The sequence below is a fragment of the Pseudopodoces humilis genome, chromosome 7 (assembly GCF_049639895.1).
Source record: "Pseudopodoces humilis isolate 2021_Gansu_Grassland_sample_001 chromosome 7, ASM4963989v1, whole genome shotgun sequence".
Classification (NCBI taxonomy): Eukaryota; Metazoa; Chordata; class Aves; order Passeriformes; family Paridae; genus Pseudopodoces; species Pseudopodoces humilis.
Window position 1 is genome coordinate 46,771,480 of NC_142206.1, and position 19,533 is coordinate 46,791,012.

General features: G+C 36.7%; 1 protein-coding gene across 10 annotated transcripts in view; it reads left to right on the top strand.

The window, feature by feature from the left end:
* Positions 1-19,533, top strand: part of DGLUCY (D-glutamate cyclase) — a 47,667-nt gene that overhangs the window by 8,914 nt on the left and 19,220 nt on the right. For 2 of the 10 annotated variants that reach the window (XM_005520191.3, XM_088058153.1), the window contains 5 exons: positions 10,304-10,379; positions 13,704-13,815; positions 16,644-16,797; positions 17,460-17,658; positions 19,252-19,402. In XM_005520191.3, coding sequence (XP_005520248.2) covers positions 13,713-13,815; positions 16,644-16,797; positions 17,460-17,658; positions 19,252-19,402 — 607 coding nt within the window. In that variant the 5' untranslated portion in view covers positions 10,304-10,379; positions 13,704-13,712. Of the gene's footprint in view, positions 1-4,352; positions 4,724-6,697; positions 6,976-7,404; positions 7,424-10,303; positions 10,380-12,739; positions 12,785-13,703; positions 13,816-16,643; positions 16,798-17,459; positions 17,659-19,251; positions 19,403-19,533 lie in introns of those variants that run through there. The other 8 variants (XM_088058150.1, XM_014249700.2, XM_088058152.1 and 5 more) reach the window with 8 other exon arrangements.

The window sequence follows — 19,533 nt, forward strand, 5'->3', positions numbered from 1 at the left end:
TGGTTTGGCCTTATTGATATGATTGTTCTGTTTGGTTTTGTAAACTTTATTCCTGTTGGGACTCTTAAATGTGACTAATGTAGAATTCATATACTCTTATTAAACCAGAGCCTTTTCTATAATAACCATAAAACCCAAACATTTAAAGAAAATCCACCTGTCCATTTTATTAATAATCATACCGTCCCTTGTTTCTAGAATGTTCATTGCTAATCCTCATCTATGTACTTTGGAGAAATTTACCTCTTGTCTTTCTTGAATATTTGCTTGTCTTACATCTACCTATTAACTCAACATATTTATGCAATAAATATTCCAGCTGTCAAACTATCCCCAATATTCATAAGTTGTTTGAAAGAAGCCACGAGTGTATTCTGCATTATTACGAAAAGACCTAACGAATTAATTCTAAGTGTTATTTTATAGGTAGTATCGAGGCTATTTTCAGCAAAAGTTTCAATCTCTAATTGAAAACATACAGCTTTACCAGGAGGACAAGTGTTCAGTGCAGATAAGAGACTACATCACAATGCAGTAATACTGAAGAGCCCTTGCGTTAGCTGGACAAGATACAGACTTCATGCTGAGCAAGATGCAGACTCAGAACAAAAAGCGGACCCACAAAGTTTCTTACTAATGTGCTCTGATGAAAGCCCTTAGAAGACAACTGTAAACTGGGAAAACTTTGACTTTTTCGATGAAGCTGATAAATACTATACAGGTCAGAAATTGGTTGTCCATCAGAAGTATGTGTCTATCAGGTAAAAAAAATCAGCCATCTGTAAGTGTGGTATCCTCTCTATTCCTCTTTATTTTTAAGGAAGACATTTGAGATGCTTAACTTCTGCAGAGCTCATAGACCCAAGGTCACTGAAGTTAGATGCATTTCTGTTAATATTCTTAGCTATTTTTAATATACATGGTTTATATTCTAAACAATGCCCACTTAATGCACTTTATTTCACATATTTTCTTTTGTACACTTAGTAACCATGGAAAAGTCACCTACTGATCATTCTATCAACTATAAGTTACACGTTTCAGACTTCTCTTTTGTTAATTTTATCCAGTCTTGAAATAACTGTTTAATTTGGAACAGTTTGCTTTATGTGGTCAACCATGAAATGAATGCATACATATTATTTATATATATATACTTTTGCCTAGATTTTGAAACCAAGTACAGATCACAATATTTTCCTTCTTCAAAAGGAGTGGAAAATATTGTGTAATATTTTAGCCAAACTGAAGCTGGATTTACTCAGAATGCTTGCTTTTTAAATTTTCCACTAAAGGAGGCGGGGGGGAAGCATATTTATTGTTTGGTGCAAAGAACACAAATTTGCTTGTTTTTATATATGTTTTCATATTCTTTTATATGCCTTCTGGTAAACTATATCTTTGATGTCTACCAAAAATTCTCACTTCTTTCCAGTGTTATATTTTAATGCTCTGGTGAGCTTGCATTACTTTTGACAATTTTCCCATGGACATAATGATTGTATATGTCATATATCTGCAGTTTGAAGTGCTTAATAGATTCAAAATCAGCCTTGTATAGCAAGCTTTCTATGTCAAACTCTGTTAATAAAGACAGTATTATGGGAATAGAAATGAAATTTCCATTAGGGAAATCTGTCAGTAGAGAATGGAGTTTGAAAGTCATTAGGTACCATCATCTCTTCAAATGTTTTAGTAGTAGTAACTATTTTTTTAATAGCAGTCTCCTACTGCTCCATCAGTCTGACTGGAAATCACAGCAGTTTCTAGTAACTGATGCCTGTTCAACTTCCTTTTAAATTATTAAAATCCTCTCTTCAATCTGTAATGAGAAACACCTTAGTCCTTTATTCAAATAATAATGTTCTTCTATCTTTGCATATTATTTAAAATAATAAATGGGAGTTACATTACAGCAATATATCATAAAATACACCTTGCTCTATATGATTTTTGTTTGGCTATATTTCCAAGTATCTGAACAATTATCCATTCTGTAGATTTATTTTTTTCTGTCCAGAAACACTGTTCCTATATATGCTCCATCTTCAAAATTCTAGTTGGTCCCAAAAATGTGTCTTTGTACTAATTATATTAAAAGAGAAGCTACCTAAATAGGCCTAGGTTTGAACCAAACTCATTGCTCCCTTTCCCCCACAATCAAAATCCCACACATTTGACTAATCTTTTGGAGACAAACCCCACAGCTTTTCAGAGTTGTTTTTCAAATGTGAATGCTTTATTTTAATTGTACCTTTAGACTTGGACTACATTAATGCAAGCTGCTTTTAATTTCTCTTGTCTTTTGTCACTGCATATACTGTGTAGTCTGACCCTTCTTTGGGAGGAGATACTGCTGAAAATTGCTGGAACACTCATGTAAGATGCTTGTCTCGAGAGGAAATGTATTTATGAAATTAGAATTAAAGGAATGCCTGTGTTTGTAGATTGCATTCTAATACAAAGACAGTTTTGTTACTTCTAAATATTTTGGCTTTGAAAGTGAAATCCTAGTGAAAGAGTCCATGCAAAATTCTTAGCAGTTGCATCTAGACAGTTTTCCAAGTAAAGTAATTTAGGAGTTAGCTGGTAAAATCCATATAATATACTGCTCTTCCCTCTTCACTAAAAGTTAACCAATGCAAAACCAGTACATTGCTGCAGTTATATGAGATAAAGTCCACTTGGATATCAGTTTTTACATACCTTCTACAAACAAAGAAATGTCTCTTAGCTCCAAAGTTTCTGAACCAGAGGTCATGAAATGCTGGAAGGATAAACCAGCTAGGTTTTGTGAATGTTTCCTCTGCTTTTGAGCTCTTCCTTAAGGTATGCATTATTGATCACAAGTCAGGATACTGGGCTAGATGTAGCTTTAATTTTATATTCTGAAGAACACTGTTTTAATAATATTTTGAATTATTTGCACTTTATGTATATCTTAACTGTACCATGAAACTATTCAGTATCTATGATGTAATGTAAATTGAAAATCCATTTCAGAGAAGAGGAAAATTGATCCAGATAAAAAACTAATGCTCAAACAAGCCAAGAGCCTTTTCTCATTTGAAAACAAAATAAACCAAAACTTAGCACATGCCCCACAGTTAGGATAAATAATATGTGAAAAAAAAGTCCAAGAACAAAAATGGTTACTCTTTAAAAGTGCCTCCTAAATAGGAGTATCAGAGAATGGTTTGGGTTGGAAGGGACCTGGAAAATCATCTAGTTCCAGTCCCTCTGCCATGGGCAGGGACACCTTCCACTAGACCAAATTTCTCAAAGCCCCCTCCAAACAGGCCTTAAGCACTTCCAGAGATGGGCAGCCTGGATCAGTGCTTCACTACCTTCTCAGGAAAGAATTTCTTCTCAATATGTAACCTAATCCTACCCTCTTTCAGTTTGAAGATATAACCCTTTGTCCTATCAAATTCCGAATGAGGGATATGGAATTTTAAGGTACATTATTACAATTTCCTATCTGGCATGTATACAGAAATCAGAAAAAAGGATAAATGGTTGCTAAGCAGACAAAACCAGAGCTGAACCTTATTTCTGAACTGTATGGTTCATTAGTACTAGTTGTAACTTATATAGAGGTTGTTAGCTTGTTTCATATATGTGTTTATAAAAAGGAAGTGTACTGCTTAATATATTTTTCTGTCTTTATGCTCACTTTTCTGTCACATCTTTTTTTACATAGCTCTGCATATAGGATATGGTTTGCATTCAAACGTGTGCAGCTGAAGTACAGTACAGCAAATGTTTAAGTACTTCATCTGTCCTTGAGCTCAATGAGACTAATTATCTGCTTATCTCTTTTGCTTATATTCATAGAAGTACTAGAGGTTTAAGTCCTTAAACTGTAAGCTCTGTGGTAAGGTTTTAGGCATATTTACATCTACCATATCTGGGAACAAAACTCTAAAAAAAAAAAAGTAAAAGCTTGAACTTTTGTGTTTCTTCTCTACAAAATATAGGCTCAGTTTTGGAATTAGAGCACACCAAGATACCAATCACTATAGCTTATTTATATCTCTAAAATATAAAATGAGGTGATACAAGTGTAAAACATTTTCAGCCCTTACCTTCATATTCTTTGGTAATGAAAATCAGAATTATGACATGAGCATCCCTTTCAAGCCAGCCAACTGATGCTGCAGCATTATGAGTCATCTCTTTTAACACCAAACTGCTTTTTTTAAGAAACGGTCATAAAAGGTTTGAGGGTGATATGTGTACAGATCTTACTCTATTCATGGAACATAGGGAAAAGTAGTAAAAGTTCAGGATTAACTCTGAGCTAGAAAGGTAACTGCATTTTTCAGCATCTTGAGCTCTTTGCTGATACTGCTCATGAGCACAGTGGTTTGAGAAATTCAGTCTGCCCACTGTAACTGCACTGGGCACAGTGGTGTATTGTAGATAATTGTGTAAGGCACTGAATAGCTACAGAGTGAGTGTGTTTAGTCAACCAATACCTGATCTAATCTGTCACCAGGAACTTAGATGTGAAGTTCTTCATGTGGCCTGTGCTGGGACCAACAGCAGAGCAGAGCTCCTGGCTGCTCCCTTTGCTGCACTGCCCTGGTGCTGCTGCCACCAGTGGTGATGCCCCAAGGGTGCCATGACTGAGTGCATCAGAAACACCCACATGCTGTGGGATCAGACTGCCCAGGAAACTCAATAAGGGCCTGTATCATTTCAGACCCCTAAAAGTAAGGTAAGTAGGAATTTTCTTTTCAGAACAAAATGCTTCAGTTCAAGCCCACCTTTCTTCTATGCAGTAGGCACTATGGCACCTTCTGGCTTTGGTGTAATATTTTCTGCTTTTCCAAGGGTTGCTGTACTGGATGAGGACAGTTGCCCAGTGCAATTTCATCATTTACTGGTCTTGAATGACTGTTTTGAGTTCAGAAATGGTGAGGGCAACTGTTGGCACTCTGCAGCACCAACATACCGCCTGCAGAAGGTCTCTTCTCATGGTCAGCATGATTACCACTTGCCTATAAAATTAGTTAATTCTTGATTCCTGTGAATGACTGGACAATCAGGTCTGTGTAGCTTGGTTGAACTGCCACATCATTCAGGTCTTCCTTCACTCACTTTACTGCGCAGCTGAGGTCCTCAAAGGTTCACATGCTGTTAAGTTTTGTACTTTGTATAGGCAGGGGAGGAAGAGTTTGGAATTATATAGAGGTCTTCATTCAGGCCCACCACAAGAGGCTTTGACTGTTCAGGATTATAACTCATTCATTCTACAAGTTCTTGTTCAGAAGTTCAGGGATGGTGACAATTATTGTTGATTATTTATGGGGTCTGTGATGCAGTCTACCAAATCAGTATATAACATCTGTGGTTTTTAGAGCTTGGGCATCTTCACTAGGGACAAGCAGCACTCTCTTCTCCAAAAGGACTGAGGTATTGTCAGCCTTAGTGTATATGTCTAATTACTGATAGCGCCACTTGTTGCTCTTCCTTCTCATCATCCTTATCTACTAAGTGTTGGTCAAACAACACTTAGTCCCTGAGCTCTTGCAGATAGAGGACAAGTGTGTCTGCAGGTGCCTGGCTACACCAAATAGACAATTGAGGGCAGTTTCCAGATCATCATGACAACTATAGTCATGATATAATACCACAGTTGTCAAGTTTGTATTAATGAAAGCATAGTAATGCAGCCATGATTTGTCCATAACTTGGAACCTTTCAAGTTAGAATGGATGGTGTAGAACAAAGTTGTCCAGATATCCTTGATGCAAATGAACATTTATTACAGGGGCAGTGTAGATGCTCCAAGACAAAATAGCAGTCCAAATGCAGACCATTTGCTATCACACAGTACAGTCGCTAACAGCAATTTACCTATACTTACTCCTGAAATTTGCAGTGAGGTATTCTTGGAGATTCTGCCACAGATTCATCTGGTTATCCATATAGTACTACTTAAGCCTGGAGGTTCGTCAGGAAAATGATGTTCTGGCCTTTTGAGCTGTTCCCAGTACTTCTTGGTCTAGGAGTTGAAGGAAGTAGTGGAACAATGAAAGTTAATATCTCTTCATCACAGGTATGTGTGGAGGCAGAGATGTTTGCTTTTGGTAGTTTGGACAGGTACAATTCACTGGAAGTTCCCCACACACAGCCTAGTGAGACACCCGCATCTCAAGGACACTTACTTTGTGTAAACACATGGGCTGGAATAATTTCTTTAGTGACCATTGCTGAGGAGAACTGCTTGGTGAGCAGTGGTGGGTGCAGTGACAGTACCTGCTGGCAGACATGTGAGCACGAAAGGAATGGTGTAATCCTGGAGGTATCCTGACAGACTTGATAGCAGGAGCATGGCACCTTTATTGGGTTCTATTTTTATGATGTGTAGGTAGCAGAACATCACTTACCTGCTTACCTTCAGATGGAATTCCTTGTTAGGAATGAGCACCCTGTCAACCCTGTGACCATGCATGATGTGACTGGGTGTAACCTAGGTGGTGACATATGTTCTTATCAAAACAAGCACCTCTGTCTGCTGCCTTCCCAACAGAGCAGTACAAGTCACTGTACTTTGTCCTATGGACTTCCATTTTCTTTCCTTCTAAATAGGACTGGAAAGAAAAATTTCCCTCACTTTAGGAGTTTTTGTCTAGCCAATGCCCATCACCTTGGCTGCTGTGTGCAGTGTTAGCTGGCCAGTGCTGCCACAGGGGCATGGGAGAGGCTGACACTGGTGGCCTTAAGCAAAGTCCCCCTGCGTTCTTGAGCTGTCTTGGTGCAAGAAAAAGCTAAGAGACCCAGCCCAAAGATTTGTGGAGCAGTTACAAAGATCTGTAGCTCGGCGTAGATTGGGAAACAATATCTAAATACCATCCTCATGCCCTCATGTTTTTTTTTCAATTTCATGAAGTTGAATAAGCATCTCTTGTCATCTTATATGAAAACAACCTCTGGTGGATCATTTGCAGTCTCTTCTTGCTATTGGTGAGTATGTATGTCAGCAAAGTCCAACGCATGAATGCAGCAGTTTTAAATCTTGATTAATTTCTTAGTCAATGTATAGATGTATACTGTGTCTTGCCAAAGGTGCGTGTAAATGAGGTGGCTGTTCTAAAACTTACTGGTCACATGTATTTGTAAGGTCATGAGGCAGGAATGCGGGTATTGGGATATGACCCAAGGGGTTGGAAGGGTGTGTGAAATCATGAGGGCTCATTCTGTGCTGGATAAAAAGGCCCAAACAACTGGGATCTTGCATAGGTTGTGCCCATGCAAGGGCAGGGCCTGATGTGAACTGTTCTCTAGTCTCTGCCCATATTTCTCCACCAGAAACAATTTATTTTGTCCCAGAGCAGAAGCTGAGTGTAAAGTAATACCAATGCAGTGGTTGCAGCAGCACACAGTGGTGTCTGAAATGGCTGCTTTGAATCTGGTAATTGCTTTCTGTTACTTGTTCTTAATATACTGAGAGAAACTAGATGTTGTGTACCTTTTTTGCAAATAAACAAGATTGCATCAAAGACACATTGATTCTATCATGAATTTCTCATCCTGACATAATCTATAGGATCTCAAGTATAGGCTGACTGCTTTAAGCAGCAGATAGAACACTAATGGAAGCTAATTTAAATTTCTATTTGCAGCCCTCATCTAAAGGTGCATAAGCTTCAAACACAAATACCCTATATTTCAAATGTAAAGTTAAATAATAATTTGCTGGATGAACTACTGTCAGAAAATACACAACACACTCCCCTTTCGGAATGATATACAAAGATCTTATGTGCTTTGAAATGATTCATATGGGAAGATGGGAAGAAAAGGATCATTAATTGATTCTTCAAAAAAAAGATCACAAGTGTAACTGAGAGACCCTGTTGGAAAATCAAATTAACTAAATTTTCAGAGGAGCTTGTGCTTTTCACAGAAGTCTGCTGGCAGAATTTCAAATCAGCTTGATGATTAAACAACAGGTCATTTAAAGTGTGTTTACGTTAACAAGCCTCTGTAACCACGTTCATACTAGGGCAAGGCATAGTACACAAAGAGGTTGTTAGATTATAATTAGTTTAGATTACTTTCCATTATGTATTGGTAAAGGCAGCCCATGGGCTGGCTCATGTTTCAGGTTACCCTGCTGTTCCTGTTTGTGCAGCAGTAGCTTTGGGTAAGGTATCTGCATGACAATATCTAAAAAGCCCTGCCCAGCAGTTTCAAGTAGTGACCCTTGCACTTTTTTGGCCCATGATCACGTACATGGCACCACCCATTCTTATTATCAAACTTTAAACTGAAAATAGGACAAAAGTGATATAAGCAATGCAAAATTGTATTTCGTAAGAGTCTTTGGTCTCCTTGCAAGCAAGTCTCTAGATTACACTGCATTAAACCATATTCTTATTGGTCTATCAGTGCCACTGGAGAAAACAGACCTGTAATTTGTAGCACCAGAAATTGGTGTTAACTACTTTGCAGTGTTCAAACCTGTTTATTACCCTTACCACCCATACTTTTTACAGGCTGTGTATTCTCATGTGTTTCATTTTTGAAACCACAGAAGTGCTATTTTTTTTACTTCTATTTCATTAATTCACTTGATATGTGTGAAGGCACAGTAGTCACACTGACACTTCTGAAGAATGTTTTAATCCTTTGTGTTATTACATAATTTCTTGATTCGTTTTTATCTGGTGTGGTTTAGCACAGCAGTATGGACCCACCCACTACATCTCAAAGTGTAATCTCTCTGACACTTAAATGACATTTTTCCATTTTCTTGGGTAATGAATAATTTACAATGTGGGCCTGTAAAGAATTTATGTTCATATTTAAATATCTGTGAAATTTACAGATTCGCTTTTTCAATTTGAAAGCTCTAAGGTAATATAAAATGTTCCACTTACTGCTTTTCCTTCTTTTTCCATAAAGAGCTTATGTTCTGCAGATTGTACAAAACACTTGATAAACTGTAGCTTGTAAGATATAAAACTTTTTAAGGCTGATTTGCGGTTCCACTGTCAGAAATTAAGAAGGAAATAATTAGAAAAACTATGCTTAAGCCAAGCCTGTCTGTGGTATTAAAAGGGATATATAAATATAGATATATATTCACCTATGAGTATAGGTGGGGTCAGAGAGGTCTAAATCTTACAAGTCTGGGAAAACATTTTTGAAGTTATTGTGTATTATGATTTCTGATGTTAGACTAGCTTGTCTCACACTAGGAACAGAAAAAGCTCATTTAAGATTAAAAATTGAGAGGTTAATGTACAACTGAGAGATACATCAAGCATATAAATTAAAAAGAGCTAGTGAGAGGTGAGAAGGCATCCAAATTCCTGTACTGCCAGAGGATGCAGTCAGACAAACCAAGGGAGTAAGTGCTACCAAGTCACCAAGTTAAGTCACCCCAGCTTGAAGTTATGGACATAGGGGTCTGAACTCAGGGAGGAAAAGATGCAGAGATAAAGGCATACGGTAGACAAAGAGGAAGAAAATAAGGAATAGCCTAGAAGATGCAAAGAGGCTACTCTGTCCATTGTGCAAGTCATCTGAAATGCAGGGCAATCTATTAAACCTTGTCTGGAACTGCATTCTTCTTGTTTCGTGTCTTCCTCTCAACATGCTTTCTTCCTTGCCTGAGTTGTGGAGTTTGGGGGAAATAGAGCATATTCTTTACAATCAGTTACAAAAATGAGGCTTAGGAGCAATCTCGTTCCAGTCACCTCAGCAAGGATCAGCACAGCATTGCACTCAGTCACTTGTGTTCAACTAGTGCTCTGAGAACAGCAGGTAGAAATGGTTAATGACTTAGATCTTCATATGGCAACTGGGGATCACAATTTCTAATAAAAAAATTCACCCTCGAAATCTGGCTTTCTTGAAAATTGCTATTGTCTTGGTAATGAGATATTTTGAAAATCATCTAGGCCAAATTAACCAGATAGTGTGTATCTGCTTAATTCCACTGAAGTGGTGCTGCTCAAGTATTTACTGAATGAAGATGACAACTAACAAATTCATGTTACTTATTAAAGCCAGACCCAAGATCCATTTAGAACTTTTCCCAAAACTGTACTGTACTTTTACCAAACTGTATTTCCTGACTGCCACTTTGATGCAAAGAGAGGTTCATTTAAAAATATTAATTTTTCTTGAATATTTATATGTATCTTTATAATATAATATCATTTCAATACAATAGTGTTTCTGACAAATTGATTCATTATTCTGAACTACTGATCTGGCATAAGCTAAACTGTCATTGCTGCCTGATAACACGGCTCCCTACATCATTTTCATCTCTTTTCAGCTTTGAAGTTTCATCATCCTTGTCAAGATCTGGAAGTGCAGCTCATGATGTGATAGTGGCCACAAATCAATAGTGGGTAAGTGTCATCTTAATGTCTCCGACAGTGATGTATTTTAATAGTGATCCATTTAAGTTCAGTATGTAAAATGCAAGATACACACCAAATACATTGAACCTTCATGAAAACTCTAAAAAGAAAAGTATTTATTGTGCTTCTAATGTGGAAGCAGATGTTTAAGAAAATGTTCATCAAGAATGTATTTGATGCCGCAGTGCTATGAAGATTTACTATATTGGTTGTTGGTGTTGAAAGTCAGCGAATCTGATGTGAGCAGCACGACTTAGAACAAGGTCTTTTCTCAGACTGGGTACTTTAAGTATGAAATTTATCATTATGCAGCCAATCAATGGCCTGATTTTCAAATGCTGTTTACACAGGATTCTATCTGGCCTGCTTTAGATGTTCATTCCATTAAAGACAGCACACTGGAAAGCCAGATCTTAGGAGCTCTTTTGGGAGACATCACATAGGCTGCCCTCAGGCACAACAGCCATCTTATAAGCTCTGTCAGCCTCTTCTCTTAAGGCCTTTTTAACACCCTGCATGTTGTCTTTACTTGTGTCATGATCCAACATACTCTGGTGAGGCAACCCATACTATCATTATCTGAAACTCTCAGAACAAAGTAAAGGAATTAAGAGACCTCTGCCAAGGCACAGATCCTGCTAACTGATTAACCATTGTCTCAAACTGTTTACTTAGAGTGCTGCTCGAGGCCCCTATGAAGTTAGTTTGTACACTTCATTAGGCATCCTGATGGAAAAAAATGAAAAAGATGCTTTAAGATCCTAATTACATCCACGCTTCTCCCCAGTCATTCCAAACATGCCATGGTCATGATAGCTCCAAGGATTTTTCAGGAAGTTCTAAAGATGGTTGGGGAATCTAAACCTGACTATGCCTCCTAGCTTAGAGAAAAAGTACACTACATTTCCAACTATTTTTGGACAGGTCATATAGCAAAAGCTGGGTTTTACTGTGAGCATCTCACTGGTTTTATTGTCTATCCTAATTTAGTAATTAATAAACAAAATAACAGCACAATCTATTACAGACATTGTACAGCAAATATAGTGATCTAAAGTTAAAACGCAGAATGTCAATCAAATTGAATTTTTCCTGTTACTATATAAAATCACCACAGGAAGGTGAGTCTTGTCTCACTGTACTTATACAAAGTTAATGTTTAAATTATTCACTTTCTCAGCAGTCATCACCAATAGTATACATTTATTCAAAAGTAGGAGTGACAGGCCCAAATGCTTCTGTATGGTAGCTACAGCTGACACTTCAGGATTACTGATATTCATAGTCCTGTAATTTGTTAGCCACTTGCTGTCATATGAACCAAAAACTTTTAGGGTCCTAAGTGTTTGCTGACAAAATCTCATAGGTGCTTTCATTTCTGCTGCTGGGCACACACTTTACTAGAGGACAACCAGGCTTTTCCAACGTCTGAACAGGGCATTTGTGACAAAATACATAGCTAAAGACAGCTTTTGTCCCAGACTAGTTTTCTAAACTTCTGACTGTCTTTCAAGTCCAAGTAAAGTAGTAGATCATCAGTAACAGGCCATCAATCCTACAGATGATTCAGATGGTTTTAAAGATCCTCAGAAATAAAGAAAAAATATCTGAAAGAATCTAATGAGCACATCTGGAATGTATCTGGAATGTTTTATTAGGATCATTGTATTTAAGAGTTTGAAATCTCTTGAATTAATCATTCCAGACTGATGTTAGAAATTCTCTTTACATTCTGAATAGTGTATCTTAAATTGATACTTATAGGCCTGAATTAGTGCTCAGCAACATCTCTGTATCCAGCTTCTGGTTATCTTTAAAGTGTGTGTTTGGAATTGTTCATGATTTTGTAATGAAGACTATTTTTGTACAGCATACAGAGGGGTAATACAAAAGCAGCGAAGAAGAGCTAGAAAGTAGTAAGTCGGAGTTCAGAAAAAAGACTCTTTTCTTTTGGCTGACAATGCTATATAAAGATTTCAGAATTAAGAATAGATGCAAAGTTTGCTCTAAATTTCAGTGCACCCAACTTAACCTTTCAGAGCTCTGCAAACTGGGAAACATTTTGGACAGACTAGGAGAAAAGTATCCTTTCAGTCAAAACATATCCCTGCACTTCAAGTTAGTTACAGAATGATTGCTCAGAGGTACAAATTTTCACACTATTCTACTGGGCTCTCCAGTTGTGAGAGTGAAACTTTGTACTATCATAGTTACAGAATAAAAACCATGGACCCTTAACAGAAAAGTTAACTTTTGCTAGAAGGGTGTAACATCTCATTATATATTAATTTAGCAGCATCTTTTATAAAGAGCAGCACAGCTTTTCTCATATTTGTTACTTCTTTTGAATGACAACAAGAATGGCTTGCTATGAATTAAAGAAAAACTTGGAGGTTGGTAATTTAATTAATTGGAGGATAGTTCAGTTTCTTTACCTAAAAGTGACCAAGGTTAAAATCATATACAGCCAAGTTATTATTTTAATCACTCTTGCTTTTTCCTAATAGCGATGTAATAAACTCTTTTTAGTTATTAGTAGTTGAGGCTGAGAGAAAAGCTTTGTGTGAACTTTGTCTAGATTGTAGAAAAATGACATTTTAAATCTTCAAAAGAAGTAAAAAGAGATAGATATTGATTGTAATTAGGAGACTTATTTCTGTACCTGCTCCAGTTTGTATGACAAGTGACTTAAACATCTCTATGTGTGCATTCTCAGAGGAAGAATAGCCACAGGAGTATTCACTTCAGCATAATTAATATTTGAAAACCATAATATAGGTGAAATGTATTACAGTGACATTTTCTGAATATAGTTCTCCCTTTACCACAATATTGCCTTGCTAATTGTCTAAAAGTATTTTGATCAGAGAAGTAATATTATAGACTATACCCTGCTAAGTTAATCCATTTGTGCTTTTGGAATTTTAAAGTTACAATTACTTTTGGAAAACTGAAAACTCTAGAAAATTAATATTCATCAGGGAGGAAAGAAATCTTTCTTACATTACAGGGCAGAAAAATTTTGCCTTTTATCCCAAATGTTAAAGTGCATGTCTCCAGCTAATTTGTTGAAAAATTCAGTTTGCATATAGTCATAGAATGTCAGTGAAATAAACCTTTGAATTTGATCTCTCTTTTGAGTTACAATATAGAATTTCCCACTGATATTAACTGTGGTGGAACATGATGAGGAAATGTAAGCTAAGTTCTCCAGAAAATCAGAATTTAAAATGGGGGGGGGGGGGGGGGGAGGGGCGGGAGGGAGGGGGAAGGGCGCTTTGTGTTTAAATTTACAATTATCTTTCTATTAAGGATGAAGAGATGCTTTTGACAGGAGGCTTGAAATCTCTTCTTCCTCATGTGCTAAGAAGAATAATTCGATGCAACAGACTCAGTATTAGTAATACTTCCGGAATGGCAGAAGGTAAGTAAACCTAACAGCTCTCTGTGTGAAGTGATTCCATTTTAGATACATAACTGTGTGGGTTTTTTGTTTGTAAAGTATTGAAGAAATATCTAAAGCACCACAGTAAAACAGAAGAAAAAGTTATGTTCTTGGGTGTTTTTGAAATCATATTGTAAGCATCTGACTCTGTTTTTTAAATCGTAAAGATATAGCAGACAAAATACACCATCCTACCTGAGTAATGTACATGGACTTTGTTTTCAGTGTTTGCAGTGCGTCCCTCAGCTTCCAACTGTCATTGAGAAATGATGGATGCAGAAAATATTTGAAAAATCTCTAACCAAATCTGGGTGTTCTTGCATGTTATTATCACATTTGTAAGATGACCTGCTATGCTCTTCACAGAGACCTTGCTTTACTTAGCACATCAGATATGCTTTGGGGAAGAGTTAGAGATATGTAGTTACAGGAGTGGTTTTCTGCTTCATTTGTTGCAGAAGATGAAGATTACTGGGTGAGCAAGACTGGGAATTATAAGGGGGAGGGAAAAATTAGTTTTATACTCAGATAACTTGAATGCATTCTGGAAGATTGATTTCTGTCTTGCCTCCCATAGCTGGACTTTTACAGAAGCAGAGAAGTCTGTAATTGTTCTGATCAACTTTAAAAAATAATGTAAACAAAAATACCATGGCAAATAGCTGATCAACAAAGCTGTGTGTACAGTAGTAGAATGACTATAAAAAATGTTAAAGGTCATTTTATAAAACTGTAGTGAGTCTTGAAATTGTGGTTTTATTTTCTATCAGTTCCTAAGTTGAAAAATACTAATGGAAGACATTTTATAATGTTAATAATTTGCAGTTTGCCCCAGCTGAATTTTTAAGTGAATTTATTGCTGCAGTAGTTTTAAATTAATTAGTTCTAACATTTTTAGAAATATTATTGACATAAAAAAACAAGTTCATGAACAAACAGTTTCATTATAGAAAAAGAACCATTGTAAAAAATTGTCTTACGTTGTTGTTATGCAGTCCTTTCTTACTGTCCTCATTGTCATTCACCATAGGAATTAAAAGCTCTTTCTAAACTTCTTTGAACTGGGACATGGGTGTGATGAATTGATGCCTGGGTTGGTCAGCACGTCCAGCTCCACTACCATTGCTTGTGAATATGTTTGTAGTGATGGCTCCATAATGCAAGTGAATCAGGAGATATGGCTTTCATGTATACAAAAAGTAAGGATAGTTACCAGGAGGAGCAATAAAGTTCTCAAAGTCTTATGATGAAGCTTCCTGAGTTTATCAAGTACTTGCCTGAAGATTCAGCCTATCAGCTATAACTAGTAGGTAAAACTCAGTGTTGTCAGTTGAACGCCCTGACTAAACTCATAATTTTAAGAGCTCATAATTTTAAGAACTTTTGCTTTTGCAAAGCAGAAAGTGCCTGTGGATTTCTCATGGATGGCAGGGAACAAAATTGAAGGGAAACCAAATTTAGTGTTTTATTCAGTGGTAAATGTAGTATGTTTATTTAGCAAAAATATTTTTCTGTATTTAGCAAAAATTTCTTTCTATATTTAGTAACTTTTGCTAGTTATAAAATGAATTTTTGTGCTGACAACTCCCAAGAGAGCAGTTTGTGGACAAATTCAGTATGCAAATACATACTTACCTCAGCCTTTGCTTTGCATTTTTCCATCAGGAATAGAATTCTCTTTGGATTTCTTTGTTAGCTTTGGTCAAGAGTAAGATTTGTCTCATTTTCTACAGCCTTTGAAGGCAGCTCATTGATTTCAACTAAATGATTGCCTCTTTGATGACAGACTACTGCAGTATTTAAGAAAGTGAGTGCTTCTGTGCAGCCTCCTACTCTCCTGCCTGATATTAGACAGTAATAACTCTTCAAGAGAGTATTGGTACAGAATTTAGGGATTGTTAATTGCTATTGTTAATTGCTATTTATACACCCCAGACCAGTTGTACTCCAAATTTCCCCCCATTATTTGAACAGTTGATATTTCTGTGCAGGAAAGTTTAAATGGCCTTGGTATTAACTTCTACTGTTAAGAAAATTAATTTTTGCTAAATAAATAAATAAATGGGACCATTCTTGAGTGGTTCTCATTGCAAAAATGTTCATGTCTTCAGAAGCTATTTCATAGTAGTAGTCAACAGCCTTTTAAATCAAAGCTGTTTTCAAGTGAAGAAATTGTAGCAGTTCTGTTTATTTTAGTTTTTTTAATTAGAAATTAAATTAGAATTTTAATTAAAAATTACTGAGATTCAGTGGACAGTCAAGAGTTTATTCTTGAGCTGTTTAATTGCAGCCCACATTAAAATTCCCTAGCCTAGAAATTTTAAAGGATGTGCTACAAACATCAAGATACCAGGAGTTTACTCTTGGCTTGATTTATATCTTGGTGTGGTGAAAAATAATTGTGAAAGTGCAGTATGTGACAGCCTTTCTTTGGCTCTGAATTAACATTTGCAAAAAAGCATTTTCTTACAGAAGGGTAATGTCCCCAGTTAGACAAGAAATTATATTTATATATAAATTAATAGAAATATTTATTAATTGTGGTGTCTTCATATTCTGCTACTACCCATGTCTGCCAACTGTTTTAGCTGTGAATGAATTCACATATAGAGTAGGCCTAGCTATGATTTTTAAAACATTTCAGGAAGTTTGATCTAATTACAAAGTTCTGAATCAAATATTTCCTTCAGGTAAGTTTTACAAGTTTTATTTTTTATACATCTAAAGAAATTCACATAGAAAAGTTATTGTTTCACAAACAAAAATCTGAATTGGTAACCAGCCATTCCTATCTTCCACAATTTAAGGCTATAAACAGGCCAATATTGTGATTTTGCACAAGTCCCTGGCTGATGACTTTGAGAAGTTCTGCCATGCAAACGATGGACCCCTGCCACTGCTGTACAGAAGTCAACCAGGTGACTGGAAATGTCCTTCCCTGAGTACTGATTCTGATATCAGGTAACTACAGACCAGCTCTGCTGACCAGTATTCTGAAATGAATTCTGGTGGTGATCAGGAGGATTTGAGGAAACAGCCTGGTTACACTGTTGAATACTTTGAACAACTTCATCTTCTTGGAATTACACCTTTGAGTGAAAACCATGTATAAAAACCTGATTATCTTGTTCTTGAGCCACGTCTTATGATAATTGTCAGTATTACAAGTATTTCTCTAATCCAAAGGTGAAAATTTGTGTAATTTTTAAATATTTTGCAGCCTGACAATGCAGAATTCAATAATAGGGTTTTATATTTATTTACTAGAAACATAGCCATGGTATCTGCACAATACTTGTAGAGTCTCTGAAGTTTGAATGATGTACTCCTGTGGTAAACACTAAAAACAAGGTTTAAACCAGCTTCCTAATTTTTGAAAGCCTGAGTCAAGACACACATATAACACCTAAAAAATCTCTAACATTCTGTCTGCCAGCTTGGTTTTGTGTAGAATAAGATGTTCTGGGGGGTTTGCCTGTGTTTGTTTCATTTTTAGTCAGAAAGAACAAAATGGATAAAACAGGCTGTATCTCGTGGTTTCACACTGGGTTTATGTCAATTCAACCAATTCACCTTGTTTTCAAAAAATGTGACAAAGCTGTGATAACTTCCTATTTCACTAGAACTGACTGCCTACAGTACAGAAGATATGAGCATGGAGCTTGTACTGGATCACTGAAAAGCCTTAAGGAGTATTCTGAACAACTCAAGGACATGGTGACTTTTTATTTAGGCTGCAGCTTCTCTTTTGAAAAAGCAGTCCAAAAAGCTGGCATTCCTATCAGAAACATTGAGCAAAAATGTAATGTAAGCATGTACAAAGTAAGTATATGCACACACACATAATCTTTGTTGTAATTTTACCTGTGAGTTTTCCCCATATTCATGTTAGGTGCATATACCTATTGTTCAAAGCAGAACTTTTTTCCTCTACCTACACAGTAACTGAAGGCATGTGCTTCTGCTGAGCACATGAAGACACAGGGTAAAATATTCCAAGCCTCAGCTCAGCATAAGGCCGATCTCTTTTTTAATTCATTTTTCATGACAAGGCATTCCCCATTTCCTGTGGCAGTCATTTCATTTGGGTTCTATTCTGGTTTGCCCTTTCTGTTTCACCCAATCATCCATGCACTGTTCTGACCATGTCTTTACACGTGCCCTGCTCTCCATACCAACTCCTGCTTGCAGTTGGAATATTCCTTTTATAAACCATGACAGTAACAGTTTCTTCTGCGTGATGGCCACATTCTGTATTTTCCCTGTGACAGTAGAGCCTTTAAACTGCACATTTACTACAAACCCAGGCCTCCGGGCCAGATGTTCCCAAAGACTTGAGCCCTGAAAATTATGACTGTGCTCAGAAAGTTTGTGGTGTACATTTTAATGGTATCAGAAGTCTTAGAATAATTCTGGCTCCAGTAAATAAACCCCTTAATTCTAAGATCATTGAAGTACACATCTGCATGCCTTTTTTCATTTAGTTCAGATGCTGTGCTACTGGAGAAAGGTTATTGTTGTTTTCAGTCTTATTGTTACACAATCTATGCTATGCTCCTGGTTGAAATGAAGGTGCAAACATATGGAACAAACTCATATGTGAGTCCTTCTACCAAACTTAAAGAAGAAAATAATACAACTATGTATCTGCTTCTAGCATTTCAGAATTAGGAAAATGTTATAGTTTATAGTACATTAATGCTGCAAAGAACTGCACAGTGTGTTTCTTCAGTGACAGGTGTGATTATTATTATCATTATAAAGGCTTTAAATGAACGTTTCCTAGACAGCCCTAGCTCTCTGGATGTCTTGTTTTTGTTCAGCTGCAACTCAGATATCTGACATTTTTTCCTAAAAAGCTGACCTGCTTTATTTCTAAATAGAAAAGGTGCCTCAGCCTCCCAGTTGATGAGGATGATGAATATCATAGAGCCTTTGTAGAGGCACCTATGGAACTGTCATGCAGCTTCCATACAAGCGGGTACTGCCATCAGCAGTTGCTGACCCTGGTGTGTTACAAGGCACTGTATTCAAGTACAGAAGGTAGATTCAGTCTAAGTAGATTTGCAGCTGTGCCATAGTTTTCTTTTAGATTTTCACCTACTGTAGAGGGAACACACCATTGTTTTGTGACAATGTTCAACATACATTGAGCTCATCTAGCTGTGTGCACTGAAACAAGGAATGCATTAAGTTGAAAATTTTAGTGATCTGTATCATAGAGCTAAATGATGGAATCTTAAAGGAAAAAAAATACAAGATCCTAAGATTTTTTTTCAAAAGGATTTAAAATTAATGTTAGAATGCAGTCTTTCTAAACTCAAGTACAGCACAAAGATTTAGATTTATTAATTTTAACATTTTGGAAGTATTATTCAATATTCCTGCTAACACTGGATTCTTTTGAACTGCCAGACATCTGTCCCTTGCTACAGCATTTCTATGTTTCACTGCAACTTAGTAGTCACAATGAGACCTATTCCTGAAAGCAGCTTGGAAGCAGCTGTGCTAGCAACGTCTGAATTAAAAGAAGCCCATGGAGCACCAATTCACATAGGTGACCCTGGTCAGTGCTTTTCATTTCTCATTCTGCATGCACCTGACTGTGTATAAAAGTGAAGGGGGAAAGCATGGGAAGTGGAAGGACTGAAATACCTGCACCACTAAATCAGTTTTAATCCTTTCTAATGGTCACAA